The sequence below is a fragment of the Poecile atricapillus genome, chromosome 16, assembly GCF_030490865.1.
Source record: "Poecile atricapillus isolate bPoeAtr1 chromosome 16, bPoeAtr1.hap1, whole genome shotgun sequence".
In the NCBI taxonomy this organism is placed as follows: domain Eukaryota; kingdom Metazoa; phylum Chordata; class Aves; order Passeriformes; family Paridae; genus Poecile; species Poecile atricapillus.
The window spans coordinates 9,800,061-9,823,195 of record NC_081264.1 but is presented as its reverse complement, the minus strand read 5'-3'; the positions used below and the strand labels follow the sequence as shown (position 1 = coordinate 9,823,195).

Sequence of the window (23,135 nt, the reverse complement as noted above, 5' to 3'; positions counted from 1 at the left end):
ATTTGAAAAGCAAATTGTAAACCTATCCCAGCTTGTATCCAGCTTGGCCCATGGGCTGGGAAGGGGTGTCCTGGATGTCCCTGAGCTGCTGAGTCCATCAGCTGTGGTTCCTTGCTGTGGCTGTCAGGGTGACACCGGGAGCTTGGCCCTCAGCAGCACGAGGCCATCACTCTGAGTCCTCCCAACCTCCAGGGATGCTCTGGGTGCAGCATTTCTGGATTCTGAGGGCTCCTAAAATCTCCCACCCCAAACCCTGCTCAGCCCTGATGGAATCAGTGGCATTTTCATGGACTCAGGCTCAAATGAAGCTCGGTGAGAGAAGCAATCTGGCCAGAGGCACCACCCAGGGGTGTGATGCCACCAGCAGATCCTGACTTGGGGCTGCTCCTGGGGGCTCGAGGCTAAAGGCAGAGCTCCTCCTGGCACTGCAGAGATAGAGATTTCTTTTTTTTTTTTTTTAAAGGGAAAAAAAAGGGGGGAGGGGGGTAAAAAAAGGCCCCGTGTTTGCAGCCAACACGTGTAATCTGTTGCAGCCCTTGTCAGACAAAACAGTTTTGCCGTAAGACAGCGATTCCCAGAGGGGAAAGGGGCGAAGTGAAAATACTTTATCAGCTGCCTACATATGTAAAGCAGTACCCTGGTTGAAAAGCAAAGCCTCTTTCCCTTTGAAAGCTGGGAAGGGAGAGATGGGAGGCGAGTGCCTGGGAGCAGGGACAGAAATGACACAGGCACAAAGCCCAGCGCAGCAAACCCCAGGCCTCCCTCCGAAAAAATGCTCTTATCTCCCCATCGGCCCCAAAAATCTACCTGGCTGTGGAGAAGAGACAAAGCCAAACAAAACCCAGATGTGGCTCAGTTTGGGAAACAAAATATGGCTTTTAATGTACACAATGTGGTTTTTAATGTCCAGGAATTATTGAATTCAGACATTAAGGGCAGGTTCTGTCAGAGTCCCCAGGTCCAGTGCTCCAGGTTCCTCTTCCCTCAGGCTGGGCTGAGATGAAGGGAATCACTCCCTGCCTGGATTTAAGAAGTGATGCTCAGGAGCTGCCAGCAGACAAGGGGTTTCCTTCCTCTCTGAATTTAAAGTCTGTTTCAAAGGCTGGGAATTCCAAGACCTGGACACAGCATAAATCAGCCCCTGGGTTCACAGGGGACTCTACTGGCAACAAGTGGGCCGGCTCCTCATGGAGGCTTCTCCTGCTCCATCCATCAGCCAGAGACCTGAGAAAGTGGGGAAAAAAAAATCAATTCCAGGTAGCAGCTCCCTCAGCAAGACAGCGAGGGGACACGAGCTGGGCTGGAGAGCCCAGGAAGGGCTGAGATCCCGGGGCACTTCCATGGATACAGATGCACAGAGGCAGCAGGAGATATGGAATGGGATGGGGGGAGGAAGGGGAGCAAAGAAAGGAGGGAAGCAGGAGCAGAAAGGGCAGGGAAGCGGCGGGGGGAGAGGGAAGGAGCCCGCGCGTGCCCATCTGGGCGATGCATCACATTGAAATTGTCCCGCATTAAAAATTCACCAGCCAGTGAATTTTCAAGGGATTTGTAGTAATTAGATGACAAAATGCTGGCAAATCTCAGGCTTGCCAAAGATGTTACTCAGGGGTCAAAGACTCGACACTTTTGGCTGGGTAATTTGTAAGTGTCAATCACACTCAGCCATCAGAGGGAAAGGAGAGATCCAAGGGCTGAATCCTAACGAAGTCCAAGGCTCCTGCCTGCTGTGGCCCCCTCCTGCTGCCACCCAGGCCTGCAGACCCCCAGCTGAAACCACACTGGGCTGACTTGGCTTCTCATTTTTGAAATTAAAATAAGAAACTCGCCAGGTTTCGTTTTTCAGCACTTATCTCAGGCGGGAGGAGCTCCTGCTCTGCTCTGCAGAGTGATGTGCCTGTCCTGTTTATCTTGCTGGGGGGCAGAATGGGCTGTGAGCCCCCCAGGCTGATGCCTCTGCAGCCCTGCACCAGTCCTTCTGCCCCGTGCTTGGAACTGCTCCTGGGCCAGTCCAACCCTTTCCTGGGGCTGACCACTGGGCTGAAAATGGAATTAAAGCAGCTCCTGCCTGTAACCTGTCTGTTCCTGCCTCCCCATTGGGTATCACGGAGACTCTGGGGCCACCAAAGCAACCCCAGGTTAATTCAGATCCAGCAGGACACTCCCAGCCCTGGGCTGGAGCGGGGTCCTGCCTTGGGCTGAGCCCATGGCAGCAGCTGATCCCACACACCCACCCAGAGCCTGGGGGAGAAACGAAATTTCAAAGTTTTCTACGTCATCAGCTTAAAATCAAACCACAAAATGCAAAACAAAATGCCTTGCCCAAAACACCAGGAGGGATCCCTGTCCCAGCTCCAGTGTGGGCTCAGCTTTGCTGAGGCTGAGGTTAAGCCTGGGCTTTGCTGCCAGGCTTTGGGGGCAGAGGATGGCTCTGACAGGACGGCTGCCTAGCCCCAGATCTCTCCTGGAGAGATTTTTGCCTTTTGTGGTCTGATTTCTGAGTCTGAAGCAGAAAAGCCCTGGATTTCTCAGCCCCACATGCACCAGGGGGATGGCTGCTAACAGGGGCTACACTTATCTCCAGAAGGATTTGGGGTCACCAGATGTGGGGAGAGTCAGGAGCCTGCTTTTCACTCCATCTTTCATGGCTTTCAAAGCTGTCCTTGTTACCCCTGCTGAACCCCAGCTCCAGTTTTGGGCTTGGAGGGATGACTGAAGCTGTAGGGAAGGGATGGGGAGGTTCTGGCCATCAAACAGCACCCACCACACCCCAAAGGAAAGCACTGCACATCCCAAACCCCCTTCCACTTAAAGAAGCCAAGTCACAGAGGAAAGGAAGCTAAAGGAGGTTTGTTTGCTCCATCCTTCCCACAGTGCTGAATTTCTTGAGTGCTCTTAATCCAACGGTGTGGGGCAGGGAGAGATGGGGAAAGGGAAGGACAGGGCAGGAGGGAAATCACCTCTGGACAGAGCTGCTGTGGTTCAGTTGAAGGCAGAGCCATTCCTTGCTGGGAGAGCTGGAAAAGGAGCCTGATGCTCTCCAGCCACTGTGCTGCCCTATCCAGGGGAGCTGGGGGCACTGGGAACGTGGCTAGAGTTCCCTCCTCAATTTCAGCAGTCATTTAGCAGCTGCAAAACACCTTGCAGGGGCAGCCTTCCTCCAGCTCCTCATCAGCTGCACTTCCAGCTCCTACTCCATGTATTTAAATATCCCAAATCATGGGCTGAGGTCTGCAGGGGGTCTGGGCTGAGGGCTTTTCCCATGGTTTTATCTTCACTTGATCCAACACTGCCAGCAGATGCTGCTGGAAGAATATTTGTTGGGAAGCAGCAGGGAGAAACTGCCTGTCACTGCTCTGTCCAGTGCTGGGCACCTGGGAGCCGTTCCCTGCTCACAGGGGCTGTCCCTGGGATGTCCCCTCCCTGTCAGAGCCTGCTGCTGGCAGGTGAAGACCCCTAACCCCACCCCACTGCACCTGAACACAGCTCCTGCCACTGCTCTGCCTGCTCTTGCAGGAGAAAATTGCCCAGAAAACAAAAAAATTTAGTTGAGGGAACACAAAAAAAACATTTTTTCCCCCAGATCACCTCTCTTGACATGCACCACAGCCCTCACTCTCTGTCCCAGAAGCTTTGCTAAACCCTGAGCTGGGGATGATGGCATGTGTGGGGACATGGGACACTGGCTCTGTACCCCCTGGTCCACACTCATCCCCAGCAGCCCACCATGGTCCTGGGGCAGCAACAGAGGGACAAACCTAATTAAATGGCACTAATTATGGCCTGTGGAATGTGGGGACTGTGCCCCTGCAGCTCCCAGGGGAGGGGAGACACTCCCTTCTCCAGGAACCTTCCCAGCTCCCTGCTCCTGTGCTGGCATCACTTCCCGTTTGTCATGCACACCCCTCATGCTCTGCCTCCCTTCCCAGCTCCAGTTTGGGGTGAAAGCCTCCCTGATTAGCCAATTTGGATCCCTATTTACTGTGAATTACAGAGCCTGATTATTATTCATGGCTGGCGAAGGCTGAGATCTCAAGCCCGGCCATGCGATTTCTCTTCCTCTCCAATGCATATATTTAGGGAAAACAGGAGGCAGAGTGCCTCTGTCAGGGAAGCTGCATGCTGCCTCCTCCTCCTGCTGCTGTATTTCCTGCTGAGGAAGGTGCTGGTGGATGCTGGAATGTGGTGGTGGAAGCTGGAATGTGCTGCCAAACACTGCCCGTGCTGTGACCCAGGGTAAAGTCCAGATCTGTTGGGATATTGGTCCCTTCCGAGTCAGCCTCTCCTGGGATTCTGCGATTAAGGAGAAGGTCCCCAAATCTCCCAGCCAGCATCCAAGTGAACTCTCTCAATCTGCATTTGCAAATTCTTCCTCAAGTCCAACCTGAACCTCCCTCTGAAGATTCCAGAGCTCCTGGGGTCAGCAGCTGGGCTGGGAAGCAGCAGGGAAACCAAAAGGGGACCCAAGACCTTCCTGCAGCCCTGGCAAAGGAACAGCACACGGTGCTTGCTTGGCCCTTAGGTGCTTCCCAGTGCCTCCCAGACCTCATTCCATGGGAGCACCTGGGAGGAAGATCAGGCCAGATGGGACTGAAGGGACGAGAAGAGCTGGAATTCCTGCACTGTAGGCAGGAGCAGTGCAGTGGTGATGAAGAAAACCACCAGGAGCTCACAGATGCTGCCTGCCTGTCCCTGCCAGCTCTGGGACAGAGAAGAAAACACAGATGGTGGTCAGGAGTTTTCCAAAGGGAATGGGTCACTTTGGGCACTCACAGGGCACCGTGGCACAGGAGAGGGGCTGGCAGTGCCCAGCACACCCAGGCTCCCTGGACACGCTCTGTGCCTCGCCTTGCTTTGCTGGCTGTCCCCGTAAGGAGATAAAAGCCCACACAGGCCTCTGGCAACAGGCAGCAATGAGGGAGAGCTGCTTCTACATTAAAACCCTTAACCCTCTCATTCAGTAAAAAAGCTGCATTTGAATAATATCCTAATCCAATTGCAGAGCTGGCCCTGGGGAGGGGGATCTGGAGCGTGCCTGGGGAGCAGCTGCAGCAGCTCCTGCTCTTGTCCAGCTCGCCAAGGTCTCGCCCTGGATGAAGCTGTCACAAGCTGACAGAAACCCACTGGCCAAGGCAGTGGGCTTCAACCCCCCAGGGACCCTGCACCGCGTCCCAGCAGCCACAACTGGGTGTAAAGCACTCGTCTGAGCTCTCTGCTGGGGAGAGCAGGGGCCTCTGGAGCTCAGCTGGGCTGGCTGGACCCCAGCCCCCACCTGCAGAGCCAGGGCTGATGGTGACTCTGGCTGGGAGCTGCTCATCTGCTCTGCCACCAGCACTCTCACCCCAAAAAGGACACCCAGACAAGCATCACAGCCTCCCTGTGCCCAGCTCTGCCCAGGGAGCAGCTGAGGGGTGACAGGCACACATGGTGACACCGCCCCTGGGGTGTCGAGAGCCAGCAAAACGCAGGGGACAGGGCTACAGCTCATCCCAGCCCTGTTACAGCCATCAGTGTTCAATCATTTGGTACAGACAAAACCTTCCTGAATAATAGAAAAGAAACTATTCCAAAGCAAACAAGAGCATTGCAGCAGCGCTGCCGAGGTTAAGGACCAGGGGGAGGCTGTTCCTGCTTTAGCTCCATGCACAGGTAAGAGAGTTTGCATTATTTTATCATTAGCATTGCTTCAGATCAGGGGGGAAAAAGAAAACAGCCAGTGGGGAGTGCTGAATTTCTGCAGACCTGCTTAAGTGATCATTTTAATTCAGGTGTATGCTCGTTTTTAGAAAATTCCTGCTGTAATTTTAGGGGTGCAACGTGTGGGATTCTCAATACGTAACAAAGAAGTGGAGCAGGAATTAACTCCAACTGTTCTCCAGAGCTGTGATCAGCACTTCCATAATTAATGTCCAGGCACATATTTATCTGTGTACACATACACAGCCCCCCCCTGCTCACATCAAACAGATTTCCTTGATACCAAATTGCCTGAAAAATTAACCAATGTCAAACTGCTCCACAAGATAAGTATCATTAAGGGAAAAAGAAAATCTTCATTATGTTTGAAGGTACAGGGAAAAGAAAAACCCCTCATGAATGTTTTCCAGCCTGTTCCCAGCCTGGGAAATAACATGTTTTAAAACATATCAAAGGGTTAAATTAATTTTCATTAAAATTTAAATTTGAGAAGGCTCCCTCTCTTCTTTCCTCCCTCCTCCCCCTTTGAACATTTGACTGGCAACCATTTCATATTTCAATCTCGGCAGAACAAATTGAATTAGATGTTGAAACCAAACTCTGCTCTGTTCTCTAAAGCCTACATGCTCTGCTTGTGCTAATCCTTTTCGTCGCCGCTGCAGACCTCAGAGACACTCAGCAAGAAACCTGCCCTGCCACAAAAGACAATGCAGGGAAAGAGGGAAAAAAAAAACAAAAAAAAAAGAAAACCAGGAAAAAAAAAAAAAGCCCACAGGAAAATCCAAGCCCAACCTGCAACGCTGCAGAGCTTTGCTGAAATCATGGGCTGGGTGATGCCTGGAGGGGGCCCTGCCCGGCTTCTCTGTCCTCTGTGCTGGACATGGGCTGGTCCTGCACAGCCAGGATGGGCAAACATGAATTGGAATTTCATTTAGCTAAGGCTGAAGATTCCCTGCAGTGACCCCCTGGTGCAGAGCTGTGCCAGTGGTGGGGCAGGTGGTGAAGGCAGTGGGGAACAGGGACAGGAATGTCACTCATCAGAGCAAAAAAAAGGGGAATAAAGCTTGTCACCACTTCAGGTGACACTGCCACCCCCTCTGACAGCGCTGTTTCCACACCTGTGCCTCAGTTTCCCCACCTGCTGCACAGCTGGTGCTGCTGTACAGGATGAGGGTTTTACATCATTCAGGTACCCCTGAATTTTGGTTTGTACCCCGAGCCAGCACTCCCAGGTTCTGCAGGAGTGGCTCCTGCTGGGTTTGGGAAGCCTCTCAGTGGCAGCAGCAGCGCTCTGGAGCTGCAAGGGGTGTCACACCCCTGGCCCCTGAGCAGGAGCTCAGCCTGGGACTGCAGCCTCAGTGCTGAGCCCTGCTCTTGGGAATCTTGCTGCAAAGGTGGGCTAGGACACATCTGTAAGCACAGGGCTGGGCTGTGAGCAGCACCCCGTGCCCTGTGCTGCTCCAGCCCTGCTCCAGCCTCGGGCTGCCTGCTGGGCAAGGTGCTCACAGCACACACCTGGAGCCATCCCAGAGCAGAGCTGGGCAGATGTCACCTGCATCCTGCAGGGCCCTTCATGGAGCAGGCAGTGCTGCTTTAACCCAGCTCAGATGCTGTCAACAGGGCTCCTGTCAGACACCAGGGCTTCCACACAAACACACACAAAGGACACCATGAGCCCATCTCACCTCCCAAACCCCACGGGGTGAGCGCGGGGGTCTCGAGAAGATGAGAGGGGCTGACAGGATGGAGGCCTTGACCTCAGGGAGCCATTTCATCCCAGCTCCCTCCTGCCATCCCACCTTTTCAGCCTTGAGATGCTACCCCAAGACACAGCAAGGAGGAGTGATGGCAGCCAGGACTCATGGACCGTGGTGCTTTTGGAGGGAGAGAAGCCATGGAGTTTTTGGTGCTGGCAGGGAAAAGGCTTATGCCAAACTATCTGTGCCACGGTGGCAGCTGCAGGTTGGTGTCCAAACAGAGACTTTGATTTTTTGGCAGCCCATCTGTTCTCCCCCAGCCTCAGGGAGGGAAAATTCACACCCTGACAGCGATTCCTGCTACAGCAGCAATTCTGCTGCTTTCCCCTGGGGGGATGCCAACAGCCAGGGGAGCACACAGAACACACCCAGGGCATGGATTCACTTCCACACGGGGCCCAAACCGAGCCCGAATCTGGGCTGTAACCCCTGGGACCAGAGCCAGGAGCCTGTGGGGTCACAGGGGGGAGAGGCAAAGGGTGGGATCCCTGCTTGGAGGCTGCTGAGCCTTTGGAATTCCATTTTCTCCTGCCCCCAGTGCTACTGACCCTGCAGCAAGCCAGGACATTGTGACCCATAGGGCCAGCTGTGCCCACCCCAGCCCCACTGCCCCAGTACCCACCTCACCAGACCCCAGGCAGCTGTTAGATGTCCTCATCTTTGTTACTGTCCCCATCTTCCAGGTGCTCCATGATCTCATTCAAAATCTCAGATTGTTTTTTCTTCTTTGGGGAGTCTGTCCAGGCCCGGGTGGGAGCAAAGAGGGGAAGAAGAAAAGCAAAAATTACAACCTGGACTCACCTTGGGAGGTGCTGAGGGGGCTGGAGGTAGCAGAATGCCCTTCCAGATCATCAAATATCATCTACTTCTCCTGCCCAGCCAGGCCCTGGCAGGAGCTGGGATTCCAACACCTCCCACCCACGCTTTAGTTCACAGGCTGGGAGCAAACAGCATCCAAACAGGTGATGGTGATGCTGACCCCAATTCACCGTGGAATTCCCTGTGGAAAAGTGGCTGCAAGCCTAAGCAGGGCTCTTGGCAGGACACAGCCCCACCAAGATCCTTGCTGAGCTCACCCCAGCACATCCCTCACCTCAGTGGGACCATGGCCCTGCTTTGCCCCTCCTGTCCCACAGCACAGCCCTGTCCTGGGACTGCCCATCCCTGGGACACAGCACCATGCACACATCCTTCCCAATGGATGCACGAGAGGGGGGAGCCCTGGGGGCTGCCAGCACCTGAGGGAACATCCCAGCAGCGCCCAGCACCGAGGTGACAAAGCCATTTGGTCCCTGATCTGAGGCTGACATCCTCCTTTATGCTGGGCAAGCGGTGCCCTCCCGGCAGGAGCCGTGGCACAGCCCCCTCTCCCCCCCTGGCTCCCCAGCTCGCTCGCAGCACATGGAGAACAGCTGTTTAAATCCTGCTTTCAGACATCAAAAGCCTCGCTGGGTTTCTCAAACAAACAAACATACCATAGGACTAAAGAAAAGGTGTAAAATAAATAAATGGAACAAGCTGTGCATTTTCTTTTAGTATTACAGCTGCTGCGGGAGATAAACAACAAGTAAATGTCACAAAACATCAATACAGAAGAAATTAACCTGACAAAAGCTCACATCCCCCCCCCCTCTCCCGCCTCCCCCCAGCTCCCAACAATTTTGCATTTCTGGAGTTCCCATCTAATGATTTTATTTTTCAATTAATTCTTTGTCAGAGAGCCAGAACCTGCCTCCCTTCTCCCTGGGGGCTGTGGGGATGGGAGGGGGATGAGGGTGCTGCTGGACCCTCCCAGCAGCCACCCCACCAGCTCAGGGGAGCCAAGGGGGCCACAAGGTGCCACCCCAAGGCCCTGCAGCAGCTCTTCCCAGTTCAATCACCCAAAGGCACGAGGGACAACCCATCCTGGAGGAAGGTGCCAGCTCAGCAGTTCTCCCTCTCCTTTACTCAGCTCTCCTGCTTTGGAATGGCATCAAAATGCCAAAATTTTCTCCTCCCAAATCCACTGTAGGAAGCGTGTCCTGTAGCTGCCACCCCTTCGAGCCAGACCCCGGCAGGCCCCACACGGAGATCCCACAGTGCTGAGGCTGCAGAGCAGAGGAAAAGCTGGATTTGGGATGCTGGGAGCACAGGGAGCATCCCTCAGCAGAGCAGCACCTGCCATGGCACAGGCAGGGGTCTGGCAGAGAAATTCCCCCCATTGCATCCCCCAGATTCACCAGCTTGGCCACGGGAGCACCGGCAGCACCCCCCTCTCATCAAACAAGGGGAAAATAAAAACCCAGGAGGGTGGGGAAGCGAATTGGTTCGACTTCCTTCCGTTCTGCTGCTCCAAGCTGGTTAAGGTTTGCCTGCTAACGATCCCATTTGCTTCCTTTAAACAATGGGCAAAGCCGGTGGGGGTGGGCCGGGAGGGGGATTACCACGGGATTAGAACGTGGCAGGGTTGCGGATGCCACGCTAATCCTGCAGGGTTTTACTCTCCGGCTCCGGCATGTGTTTGCATTAGTTACAGATGCTCTCGGAAAAAAAAATAAAAAAATAAAATAAAATAAAAAGAAAGAGGAAAGGACAAAGGAGAAAAAAGGGAGCCCAGCGGTTGGGAGGTGAGGGCAAAGCAGGAGCGATCTGGGAAAGGTGATGGAGGCAGGAGCAAACTGGGAAAGGTGATGGAGGCAGGATGATTTTCCCACCCCACCATCAGGATCAGGATCAGGATCAGGATCAGGATCAGGATCAGGATCAGGATCAGGATCAGGATCAGGATCAGGAGCATGCCTTCCCTGGCAAACCCCTGCTTCCAGCAACAACTGTAAATAACCAGGGATGAGCCACAGCGGGGTTTGGCTGCTTTACACCCACCCACAGCCCCTCACAACTGAGCCCCCTCCTCACACGCCTCCCTCATTCACCCCCCTCCACACAAGCCATTCCTTCCCCTCCCGGCGTGGCGAAATTCCCCATCTGTCAATTTAATTCTTTGATCGATGGGAAAGAGCAGGAAAAGCGGCCCGGCACAGCTGGCTTCCCAAGTTAGGCCTGGCAGGAGAGCGGCGGCCGCGCCGGAGCCGGCTGAGCGCGGGCTCTGCGGAGCGCACGCACTCCAGTAATTGTAATTTAGTGGGATTGGGAGCCAGCGCCTTCCCTGCACGGCCCTGGGCTCCCGGGAGAGAGCAGAGCATGCTGAGGGGATGGGCAGTGCTCAGCAGCCTTCCCCCAGCTCGTTGTTCCTCCAGGATGGAGCTGCGGGGGGAGAGGGGGGGAGCTGCGGTTCCATCATCTGGGGATGCAGGATCTGTACAGATCCACGGCTGCCCCTTGCCCCAGGGCTGGCAAATTCAGCTGCCCTTGGTGCCAGGGCCAGAAGAGCCACCCTGCTGGTTTGCAAAGCGTCGGTGATCCTTGCTTTCCAAAGGGAGGATCTCCCTGCCCAAGCCGGGGCCGAGATGCTGCCGCTGGCAGGGTTTGTCACCTGTCCCTGCCCTGCTGTGGCATTTGTCACAAGCCTGCTCCAGGTTATGGGCTGCACTAGAGAATCCAGGGACAGCTGCTGGCCAAGCTTTCCCTGGCTTCTCCTTCCCACGTTAAGAGCTACTAAGTTTATCCACAGCAGCATCATAGCCTTGCCCGTGCCAGGCCAAGCCCTTGGGCTCTCCAGCCACCCTGCAGCAGTGGGTCCCCCACATTAAAAGTGGGGTACAAACAAAACTCAAAGTGTCTTATTTTTTTTTTTTTTTTGTCAGATCCTCTCAGAAAGGAGCAAAAAGCCTCCAACCCCTCCCAGGCTGTGCTGGGAGCTGGTGTGGAGTGCAGGGCTGAGGTCCCAGGCCTCAGGGCTGGGCTGTGGCTTCACTCCTGACACAATTACTGAAACCACCCGTGGTCAGTCACTGACCACTCCTGGGCTCCTCACTTTCTCCTGGAACATTACAAAGCCTCAGAACAAGCCATAAGGAATGACCTGAAAACTACACAAAATGGGAAGGAAGCCTATTCCATTTTATTGCATCTATTAGACCTATTGAAAAGACGGCTCAGAAGTGGCTTGATTGCCATGACAAACGCCTGCATGGAGAAAAGATTTGGGAGACCAGACCTCTCCTTCACAAATAACAGCAGAGACCTGGAACTGGAAGCCCAATCTCTCTAAATGGTCTCTAGAAATAAGGTGTGTAATTGTAGCAGAGAGCAGTCAGTGGTAGGACACGTCTGTCACAGCCCAGGTCAGGACTCTGAAATACTAAGACAAAGATGATGGGGCTGACATTAGAGCTGGGGACACCACAGACCTCAGTCTTGATTGTTTCCTGAGGCTTGAAGACCCGAAATTATCTTTTCTCTCCCATTCCCAGCTCGGGATGGGGACCTGGCCACTGCAGCCTGCCAAGCTGTGGGGGGAGACCCTCACAATTCATCCACGCTGTGCTAGGAGAGGAGAACTCAGGACACTGATAAACAGCACAGGGATGTCTGAGCTACTCCTGTGCCTTGTGGGGAGAGGAGGAGACTTGGGGATCAGAAGAAAACCTGGTTTCAGGTCTGCACCACCAGTGAAAAGAGATGCATGGTCTCAGCCTGGCTGCTGGGCGCTGTGTGTGCTCTGCATCCTCTCCATCCCTGCTCCATGTGGGAAAAGCAGCCTCTAGCCACGCCAGGGAGGAAAGCTGAAGGAGCACCTTCCTTCCAGGGGGCTGCAGGCAGAGTGGTGGCAGCCTTTTTCCCCCTCTTTATCGCTATCACCCTCTGCACACCCACAGAAGGGACAGAGTGCAGCTGCTGCCTCAGCTCAGAGCCACTGGGCACCCCACAGTGCTTTGAAATCAGGAGCAGGCACTTCCCAAGGGAATAAAACCCCACTCATGACCCTCCAGTGTGGCACAGAGAGTCTGAGACCTGGTCCCAGGCAGCAGCCAGATCCTGGTGCCCACGGGTGTGCCCCAGCCTGGCTTTCCTGGCACAGATCCCCTCAGGCACACCCTGCTCTGCCATAGCATTAGCCACTGGCAGTTTTGCCAGGCCTGGAGTCATTGCATGTTCCTGCTCTCCCCTCAAGACAGGCTGGAGCACAGAGGGATTGTGCTTCCATCCTCCTTCCCATCCCTAAATCCTTGCTCCTGTTTCTCAGCTGAGACTGTGGAGCCACTTCAGCTCCAAAGCTGCATTCCTGCCAGGATGTGAAAATGCTCTCCCTGCTGCCCTCCCCAGGGCTCCAGCTTGGTGAGGAAGAGCCCAGATGAGGAAGCTGGAACAAAGGCAGGCAAAAAATTGGAATAAGAGGAGCTTGGGGGAGGTGGCAGACCTCACAGTCACACCTGCGGAGTCTGCAAGGACCCTAAAGCAAAGACTGTTTATTTTCCCCTACACTGAGCAGAGTGGAAAGGGGGGAAGGAGATCCTGAAGATAAAACTGGGTGCTTGAAAGATCTCACCTGCTGTTTTCTCCACCCAAGTGGAGCTTCACATTCCTGTGAGCAAGCATGATGTGTCCCCACTCCAGTGCTGGGTTCTGGGTGGGCACATCCACCCTCAGCCCTGCCACCACCAAACTGCAGCTTCCCCAGCCTGGAATAACCAGCCCTGCACTATTTCAGGAACAAGTGGAGCACTGGATCAGCCAGGATCACAGAGTAACTGAGATGTGCTGCTCTCCCTCACCAGGGATGTGTAACTGCTGCCAAACCTCCGGGCCACGGGCATGTGGTGATGGAGAGGGGAAGCTGGGAGGGGATGCAGGAGGAGGAGCATTGATCTCCAGCTTAGCCCTGCAGCCCAGGGGAGCCCTTCCTACATAAATATTTGCCAAGCAATGCATTTGTGCCTGTCGATGGCTGTCAATAGGAGCCCGCAGTGCTGTCATCTGCGGAGCTGTCACTCCCAGCAGCCTGAGCCAAGCAGCCCCTTCTGCATCCCAGCCCATCACCACACGGCTTTTCCTTTTAAACCCACGTGCTACCTGCACAGAGCCAGCTCGGGAGCACCAGGGGAGGGAGCAAAGGCCTCGTGGCTGGCAGGTGGCACCGTGGCGCCTGGGCATGGCTGGCACACGCAGAGTTAACAGCTCCCAGGCAGAGCTGTCAGACAAAGCCCTGGCCTGGATGCCTCCTGCCTCCCCCTGCATGCTGTGTGCCAGGGCAGTGCCAGGCAGGAGCGGTTACCGTGGAAGTGCTGGGCGGTTTTGCGGCGCAGGGCCTCCAGCGTCTCCTCCGTGTCTGCCCACTCCAGCACCAGCCTGCGGCCGTACAGGTGAGTGCTGTGGCACAGGGCGTTGAAGGCTTTCTGCAGAATTAAAAGAGAGAAAAAGAAATTAAAGGAGAAAATAAGAACAAGCTCACAGGAGGGAAGGGAAAAATGTCCCTCCCTCTGGCCTGGAGTGGAGCGACCACTGGAGATCATCGCACTCGGAGTGCTTTGCTCTGATGGGGCAGGATCCATCTCCATCAGAGGCTCTGACTCGGTCATTTATCTCCTCTGTACTTGCAGCAGAGCAAATTCCCATCACCACTGCTGCTGGCTGCTGCTCGTGGTGGGGCAGGCTGGAATCCAGCACAGGAGGGGGAGCTGGGAATGCTGCAGCCTCTGGAGCGTTCGGTGGGAGCTCGTGACTCCCTGGCACCCTGGTCTCTGCTGGGACACAGAAGTTCCTTTCTGCTCTGGAAGCAAGTTGGAAAACTGCCTTTCTCCTGCCAGCCATTTGGTGACTTGGCCGTGCTGGCAGCAAATGTGGCAGAGCAGAAGCCAGCACAGAAGTCCTCTGCTCTTTCTGCCTGTGGTGGTTTGCTCTAATGCAGAAATCCAGAGGTTTCCTGGTGTTAGATCCTGTTCAGTAACACCCATACAGCTGTAATCTCTTGGTGAAGTTGAATGCAAACATGCCAGCTAGCCCAGAGCTCAGATGGCCTCCTCTGTCCTTAGGCAACCAGCAGAAACACCCAGAAAACACTGACTCAGCCCAGGGAAGTTTGATTTTGTCCTTATTTCCCACAGAATTTCAAGGAAATTGAGGATTGAGCAGGATTGGGCCCACAGCACATATGCACAAACACACTGGCCAAATATTTTTATCCCCAGGGGCCCACAAAGTGCTCCACAGTAAAGGCTGGGCACAGGGGGAGAGAAATGCCCCAGATGCTTTTTTAAAATCCCCAGCTAAGGCTGGGATTAGCTCAGGTTTTGAGCTCTGCAAACTCATATCCCTGGAACAAAAATGGAAACTCTAGGGTCAGACACATGCTGCTGTCCAACAGAGACCTGTGCTCCCGTCTGGAGGTCCTCAAACCAGCTCCCAAGCTGTCCTGTAGAAGCCCACATCTCTCCTCTGAGCCTCCTACTAAAAGCAGCTTTGAAGTGCTGCAGCTGTCCCCAAATGCCACATCTCTGGGCACAGGGGCTTGTCCTGCTTTGCTGCCCACAGCTGCTCCTCAGGATCCTCCTTGAGATGCTGGGTTATCAAACTCACAAAAACCCCTCCATTTTCAGTAACCAGCAGCCAGTAACCTGAGTTTTCCTCTCTTTCCAAAGTTCTTCTGCTCATGTAACCCTCATGTGGTAAAAAACAGTGACGAGGAGCACCAGCTCCACGTGTCCATGGCGTGGGTGAAATTCCCATTATCCCAGCACCCCCAGCTCCCCGGGGTGATCCCAGCAGGGCAGAGTGTCCCCTCTTCCAGGGGCACATTCCTCCTGGAAGAGCTGCAAGCTCCAGCTGTTTTTATTTGTTGCTGCTGTGTTTTCAAGGCCTATCTCCCAATTAGCAGAGCAATGTGTTGGCTTAAACAAACACTCGGGGGGAGGGAGTTGTGAGGGCTGTTTATGTTGGCACGAGGAGCCTTTTCCAAAGCCTGGCACACAACCCATGGCTCTAAACACTGCATTTCCTTTGTTAATTCCTATTTTTGGATCTCTCCTTCCCTCAGCACAAGGAAGAGGAAGGTTGGGTGACAGTACACAGCCCATCCGTGCTCCACAGGTCACGGAGGAGGGCAGACCATGATGAAGGTGGCACTTGGTGGGCTCTGGTCCTCTGAGCCACTTCTCTGCCACCTCCTCCTCCTCACGGGATCGCCACCCTCTAGTTTTGGTGGCAGCCCTGACAAAGGTCATGGAGCAACAGGGAAGGCAGATGCTGCCATCAAGTTGTGTTATGTGCAAGAAAGCCGCTGGGTGAGAGACATCTGCCAGCAGCCTGGTGACACTGGCCCTTCCTGGCCAAACACATCCCCAAAATGAGTTGGTTTGCACCCACAATGAAGGAAAGCTCCAGCCTGTATTGGAATCTCTGCTCCCTGTCTTCCAGATGGGCTCCAGGAGCTGGGGATGCAGAGGAGAAGCTGCACATTTCAGGTGACAAAACCTGAGCTATAAGACAAACTGTAGCTGTTCATTGCTCTGAGAGGAATTAAGACTTTTTCAGGAGGGGAAAAAATAAAAAAGAGAAAGCACTGATGATTTAAAAGACAAAGGGATGAAGGGGAGAAATGCCATCACCATACATCCACACTGCTGGAAGTCTTCCAGGGAGAGGAGAAAATCTGCCACTGCTGCTATTGCAAATGAAAAGACAGGTAGGGAAAAAATGTATTTTAATTAGGTGATGAGTATGAAATGAGGAGAAGCAGGCTGGCTTTCACAAAAAGCAGGAGCTATTTTTGGGGTGCAGCTCCTCTATGTGAGGATCTGCCTTCCCAGGACACCTCTTTGGAGGAACAAAGAAGGGCCAGAGGTTTGTGGAGTTGTATCCAAATGAGGGATAAAGGGACGTGTGGTGTCTGCTCATCCAAGAAAGAGACTCACTACAAAAGCCTTCTAATTTCCAGGGCTGAATATCTTCCTACACCTTTAAGGAGAGCCTTTGCCACAAAAAGCTCCTTTTGAAATGCCCAAAGCTGATTCTGATAAATCTGCTGCATTTGGTAACACACCCTCTGCCAGGCCACCCCAAAGCCTGAAGATCCTTGGCAAACCTTCTCCCAGGCCTCATTTGCTTTCCAGATGCTTTGGGGGTTGCATGAAAACACTATGGGCTTTTCCTCCTAGAGGATGGGATGTGAGCATGTTAAAAATGCCATTTCTGAGCACTTTTTGCAAAGTTTGGTTCAAGCTTAACGTTATGGCCCAGCACGGTGGGAAAAAGCAGGTAGAGGAAAGGGAGAGGCTGGAACAGCAGCTTAAAAAGGTCCGTGGGATTCAGGAAGAGAATTTCCAAGTGAAGAGGTGGGCTGGTAAAGGCCCAGCAAGGCCAGGCTGCTGGGATGAGGCAGCCAGAGCTCTGGAGCAGAGCCTGCTGTGCTGGCAGGGCCGGGAGCAGAGACCGGACCGCAGCGTCTGTCACCCCCGGGTGTGACAGCGCCAGCCCTGCCTGCTGCACTCATTTGGAGGACAGTGCTGCTCTGCCTCCACATTCCCCCTTGCCCTATTAAATACTCAAGCCAAAGAGCCTCCAGGCTGGAATCATTAGAGGGACAAAGGGTCAACAACATTAGGAGATTGATAAATATCCCTCCCTCGCAAGAGCCGGTCCCAGCTGAGGATGCTCTCCGCGATGCCAGCTGCACACAAGGATTTCTCCTTCCGTGTGCGTGCATTTTGAAAGCGTTGGCTGTCTCTCCCAAATGGGCAATTTCTATTTGGAGACCAGATGTATTTTTATATCAACAGGGGAGAAAAGTGGGAACTCGGCTTCCCAGTTAATAGTTCAAAAATAAAAACAATTCCGCAACAATTCTGCACAGGGAATGTCAGGAAACGGTTAGTGCTTCCTTAACTGGAGTTAATTTGGTATTGCTTGTGCATCAGAGTTCCAGGGGAGGCTGAGGAGATCAAGCCAAGCCTGATGGGGCAGATCTGCAGGCACAGCATCGGGGAGTTGGGAGGAGGAGCCCCCCATCTCCGTGCTGGCTGTGGAAAATCTCCATGTGTGCTCCCACAGCAGCCGTGGCTGTTCAGAGAAAAAGACAAACACGGGAGGTCACAGGCTTTAAATGCCCAACAAAGGCAGCCTAACTATTCTATTACAAACCCATCATGTTTTATAAGATGCTTATAAGCAATTTCCAGATTACCACTCTGAGCAAAAGCATCACTGACAGTCAGAGCTATTCAGCTCAGAGGTCTCCAGGCCCACTCCCCTCCTCTCTCATTTCACTCAGCAATAAACTCTAAGCCAATTATGAGCGTGTTTACAATATTCAGGATCCTATTCATCAATACACCGTGCATCCTTTTCCAGACGGCCAATGGAGTGTACTTGATGTGCCACTTGTGAGACAATTAAATCCCTCAAAGAGACGAGGGTGGAAAAAAAATATGAAGAAGGAAGAAGAGCTGCTTTGCTGGGAAAGAAGAAAACCCTGCTGAGAGCTCTTGCACAGGGCAGCTCTCTCCCTGCATGCTCCCCTCCATGAGCTCTGGCAGCAGTGCCCTGGGCCAGAGCCCTGCCTGGCTCCCTCCCCTCACCATAGATGGGCTGAGATCACTGAGATTCCCGTTTGTCCAGTGCAGCTGGAATCAGTCCCTGAGGGGATGAAAAGGGATGGGAGGCAAACACTGAGCCTGTGCCTGTCTCCCCCAGAGAGCAGCAGAAAAGCTGCCCCCCAAACCCAGCAGCAGTAAAGAACCAGTCGGGTTCTTTACTACGTACCTTCCCATCCAAAGCTGAAGGTTTCCTTGGGAAAAGATTAATTCAACCCCCAGGAACAAAGCCTGGATGATTCTGGAGTGAAGCAGAGGTGAAAGCAAAGCTGCTTTGAGCAGAGCCACAGGCACAGCTCAAGGTGCAGGGAGAGGACTCAGGCTCCTGGGGGGATCCCTGCACCCCCAGCTGATCCCCAAGGGGAGGAGGGAGGCTGAGCAGAGGGAAGTTTGAGTTAGGATCAATACAGGACTAACAAAGAAACTCCATGTACTGTGTTGTACAGGAGGTCAGGCTGGAAGGGATGATCTAATAGTCCCTTGTGATCCTGGATCAATGAATGCTGTCTAAAAACATAAACACAGGCTCTGGCTGGCTCCCCCCTTCTCTCTCCTTCATCTCTGCTCACAGTCTAGAAAATCTGGAGTTTTGGGGGTTCATGTGGTCCCTTCCCTCCAGCAATAACATCTGTGGGCTGTGATTACAGCCACTTCCTTCCAGACCCTGCACAAATCACCAGGAATCAGCAGCAGGATGAAATCCACCCTGCTCCAGAACCTCTGGCAAAGGGTAAGAGCAGGATACCATCAGACAGGCTGCAATCCCCTTGTTTCTGCTAAAAGCATGGAACTTAAAGATATAGGAAAGCTTTCAAAAAATAAATGAATGAGGCCAATTTATAGCTACTGATCCTCTGGCACAGTCACTGGGAAAGCAGCAGGGTAAGGCTGCTCACAGGGGGCTCTCAAAACACACAGAAGAACTGGTGAACACAAGCCTTGCACAGGTTACAAATTAGGAAACAGCCACAATATCCAAAACTCCCCTAAAATCAAGGCGGTGGTGGAGGTGGGACATGTGCAGAGGTTTCCTGATGTGTTAATGTTGGGTCAAAACCATCCTGTCTCACCTTGCTGCACAACAAATCTGAAAAATAAGCTCCTGTCCTTCTGTATTACAAGAATTTTGAGTTGTTTCATCAGCTGCACCCGAATTATCCCCATTAGGGTTTGGGTTGTGGGTTTTGTTGCTGCCCACAGGGGGGTTTTAGCCTGAGTGCAGATTTCCTGGGGAATGCTACCAGCCTGCCCCAAGCCTGGGCAAAGCCTCAGTGGGACAGAGCCTCCAGGCTCCCCTCCCCACCTGGGGCAGTGGCAGAAGGGCAGGGAGGAGCACAGCTCACCTTGGCATCCTGCTTGGTGACGAAATCCACAAAGCCAAAGCCCCGATGGGATCCTGTTCCTGCCATTTTCTTGGGCAGCCGGACAGTCTTGAGCTCTCCAAAGGTGCTGGGAATGCAAGGAAAAGCAGGGACAGCGTGAGATAAAGGGAAGAGCCACCCCTTTCCCACAAACCTTGGCAGTGCCAGCTGCAGACCCACACTGAGTGGGTCACTCACAGCAGATGAGTCTTGTTCCATGTGTCCTGCAGCCACTCTGCTCCCCTGCAAGCCCCATTTCCAAAGCAAATACAACCAGCTAAAAACTCAGCTTGGATTTCAAGGATTGTTCTGGTTATAAAATTTAACAATACAAAAACCTGCTTTAATGTAACTGCTTTGCTCCTCCTTCCCTCAGGAGATGCAGCCACCTTGCTCAGGGTGGGCAAAGCATCTCCAGGTTACCAGGGCTGCTCCAGATCCCACAAAACCAGATTCATTTGCACCTTTAAAGAGGGGCTGGAGTGCACAGGATCCAGGCAGGAAACAGAGCATGGCCCCTCAGGGAATTAATCTGTTTCCAGAATAGCTCCTCCATCCCCAGAGGTGTCATCCCTTCGACTCCAGGGATCCTGGGCATTTTTTACGATTGGATTTCCTCGCTCTAACCCTTCAGCCTCTCCCAGCCTGCAGCTTCTGTGCTGGAATAAACTGGTTTTATCTAAGCTTTCTGAATGTAGAATGGGAAACAGGCAAATCCAGCAGACCACAACAACCTCTGTATCCAACAGCATTTCTGACAAGTTTTGCAGCGTCAATGGAAAGCCAAGAATGGGGAGATAAGGGTGTTCCCATCCCAGAGAATGAACCTGTGGCTTGAGCACTTGGACCAGTTTGTCCAAAAACCCTAAAAACAGCCCCAAAGGCAGCACATGCTGGACACCCCTCTCCAGTGCCATCCCCTGGAGAAATTCCAGGACAAAGCCGACGCTTTCCCTGCTGCCAAGCTCCCTCTTCCCCTTCTCCTCCCCTCCCCTCACACCCATTTATCAAACACATATGCACAAACTGCAGGCAATAAATATCTAATGTGGCCCAGGTCTGAAGAGATGTGTTATTTTATTTGAAAATCTCCACACAGGCGTGCATACACAAAAGGAGCCTGGGATACAGCAGTGCCAAAGAGCACCTGGGAATAAACACAGTAAAGGCCATAAACGCTCTCGTGAAATGATATAAGCTAAATCCTGGGAGTTAACCTGCTGCACTGGCAGCATGACCAGGCATTCATCCACCCAATTTCCTTAGGCAACGTGGTGTGTAAATGCACCATTATGAAGCTTCAAAATGAATCCGCACGTCTCCCGCTCGGTGCTTTCCCTCCCGCTCTCCCTCCTGCCCCCTCCGAGCTGGAGCTACGCAAACAAACAAACAAACCCCAGCACAGGAGAGGGAGCAGCCTCAGCTGCTGGGAATGCTCGCATCCTGCAGTTACCAGAGGTGCCCCTGCAAAGGGGTGGGGGGGACAGGGACTCCCAAGATCCCTGGAGCACCTCAAATGCTGCTGTTGGGTGAAGGGAGAGGCGAGGAGAGATCTCCCGAGCCATGGAGATGCCCATCGAGCTAGGAATAATGGGAGGTAGGAGCCATGGGCATGCTCCAGTCTCTCTCTCTCTCTCTCTCTCCATGAAAAATATCAAGGACATTGCCTGGGGGCTGCAGAGTATTTGCTGAAGGAACAGAAGCAGAGTATTTGCTCAAAGGGAGGTCTCAGACAACGCTCAGTCTGTGCACCCAAACACCGACGTGTCCTCTTGACACCAAGACCCAGTGCCCCGGGTGGCCCAGGAGGGACCCACAGGAGCAGGATGGCTCTGGAGTCAGCCTGGGCATCCCTCATCAGCCTGGGCAGAGCTGGGAGAAGCTGGCTCTTCCTTCCTCCCCAGCTCAGAGCAGCCCAAGCCACCCGCACGCGCAGAGGTGTGGAGGGAGCAGAGACCTGATCCAGATCCTGAGCAGGGCTGGCCACGAGCTTTTCCTGGGCAGTGGGAGCCAGCAGGGGCTTCCAGAGGGATGGATCCAGGGACCAGGCGAGGTGGAGGGGTGAGGGAAGCCGAGGGGACAGGGCTGACCCCGGTGGGGCTGTGCAGGGGAACAGAGTCCCCCCCACTGCGGCGCTAATTAGAAACCACAACACAGCAATTACCAGCCCGGGAGCTGCGAATGAAGCGCAGAGCTCCGGCCTTTAATGTTCTCCTCTCCGGTGCCAGGCACAGACTCACACCTCTCTTTTCCAATTATTTCTCTGGGATTTGGGGGGAGAGAGAGGCAGAGGCAGAAGGAAACCCAATTACCCCCCGCAGTGGCAGGTACCCGGGGAAGCCAGAGGGAAGCCAGGTGTGACATGTTTGCTCCCACTCCAGCTGCATCCAGGCCCCAGGATGGCCAGGAATGGATTGTGCCATGGGCAAAGGCACGGGAGTGGGCATGGGAGGAGGAAAAGCATGGAGCACATCACCCAAATGACACTGGTGCAGAATGGCAAGGGAGGGAAGAAAGCAGCTTTTCCATAAGATCTCATGGAGCTGTTTGAAAATGTGCTGCCAGGGGCTGGGATGCTGGGGAGGGCAGGGGTGTCACAGCAACTCAGACCTGGTGGTGCTGCCAGCTCCTTCCCCCTCCAGCACAGAGCTCTGATGGGCACAGACGGAGCTAAAACCCCCAGAGGCAGCCCAGGGTGGGGTTTCCTCTGGGTGCTGGTGCCTCCCTCCTCTCAAAGTGGGTAGAGATCAGCAATCTTGCTGCCAGCACAGAGCACAGCACCAGGCCAGGCTCCTAGCCTCAAGCAGGATGGTTTACAGGGAAGTTTCCAGCATCAGTGAGTGTGAAACCAGAGGAGTTCCTGGCTTTATACTCACCCACCCATCCATGCCTTCTCCAAGTGCTCCTGAGACCCTGCACCAGGGCTGAAGGACCTTGTGGCTGTGAGAGCAAAACCTTTCCAGGCTTGAGACATTGACTTTTTTGCAGTCAGCCTGGCTTAACTTGAGCCTCAGTCCTGATGAGCCCACCAGACCCCTGTGCCTGGCCTGGAGCTGGATTTCTGGTAGGACACCCCCACAGCTCCTGGTGGCACCACAGTGGGGTGGGATTTCAGCGTGACCAAGGTGTGCAGCAATCCCAAATGTCTTGTGAAGCCCCCATGGAGCTGCTCACAATTACCACAGGAAGGTTTGGGGGGACCAAAAGCAGAGTTTTGCTGCAGAGGCAGCAGGATGGCAGAGCCCCTGGTGACCTGCCATGCACAAGGCTGCTCCAACTCCTCCCAGCTTCCTTCCCACAGATCCATGAAAAATAGTGTCCACCAGCTATTCCCTGAAATCCCAAGTGGAATCAGGACCAGGAGGGGAGGCAGAGGTGTGGAGGACGTGGCTCTGCCTGGGTTCCCCTGTCCCTGCCAGCCAGGCTGGCAGATCTCTCCTCACGCCTTGCTCTCCCAGGCTTGGCACGTTTTCCTGCCGTTGGCTGGGATGGGATGACAGCCTCCACAAACACTGCAAGTCCCATTTCCTAAATGAGAACCTTTGTTTTGTGCCCATCCAGATTTGCTGGGAAACCAGCAAAAAGCCTGTGCTGGCCCTGGCTGAGCCACAATCCACAGGGCTGCAGAATAGAGACAGCCACGAGCTCTCCTTTGACAAGCCACTCGCTCCAAGCTCAGCAGGAGCACAGGGTGCATCCCAGAGATGCCAGCAGGGACATCCCCTCCCTCCCACCCACAAGAGATGCAGCATTTCTCCACGGCAGTGCTGGCTATCAGCTGCTCTCCTGCTGTTTTGGCAGCTCTTCCAGCTGCCATCCTGCTTCCCTGGCTGAACACAGGGAGGAAAAGGAGATTT

At 53.8% G+C, this 23,135-nt stretch overlaps 1 protein-coding gene across 1 annotated transcript in view; it reads right to left on the bottom strand.

Moving 5' to 3' along the window:
• Positions 1-856: 856 nt before the first annotated feature.
• RBM19 (RNA binding motif protein 19) overlaps positions 857-23,135 on the bottom strand; it is a 59,798-nt gene continuing 37,519 nt past the window's right edge. The window contains exons 22-25 of the mRNA XM_058851955.1: positions 19,261-19,366; positions 13,606-13,726; positions 8,074-8,187; positions 857-1,224 (exon numbers count right to left, since the gene is read on the bottom strand). Coding sequence (XP_058707938.1) covers positions 8,096-8,187; positions 13,606-13,726; positions 19,261-19,366 — 319 coding nt within the window. The 3' untranslated portion in view covers positions 857-1,224; positions 8,074-8,095. The remainder of the gene's footprint in view (positions 1,225-8,073; positions 8,188-13,605; positions 13,727-19,260; positions 19,367-23,135) is intronic.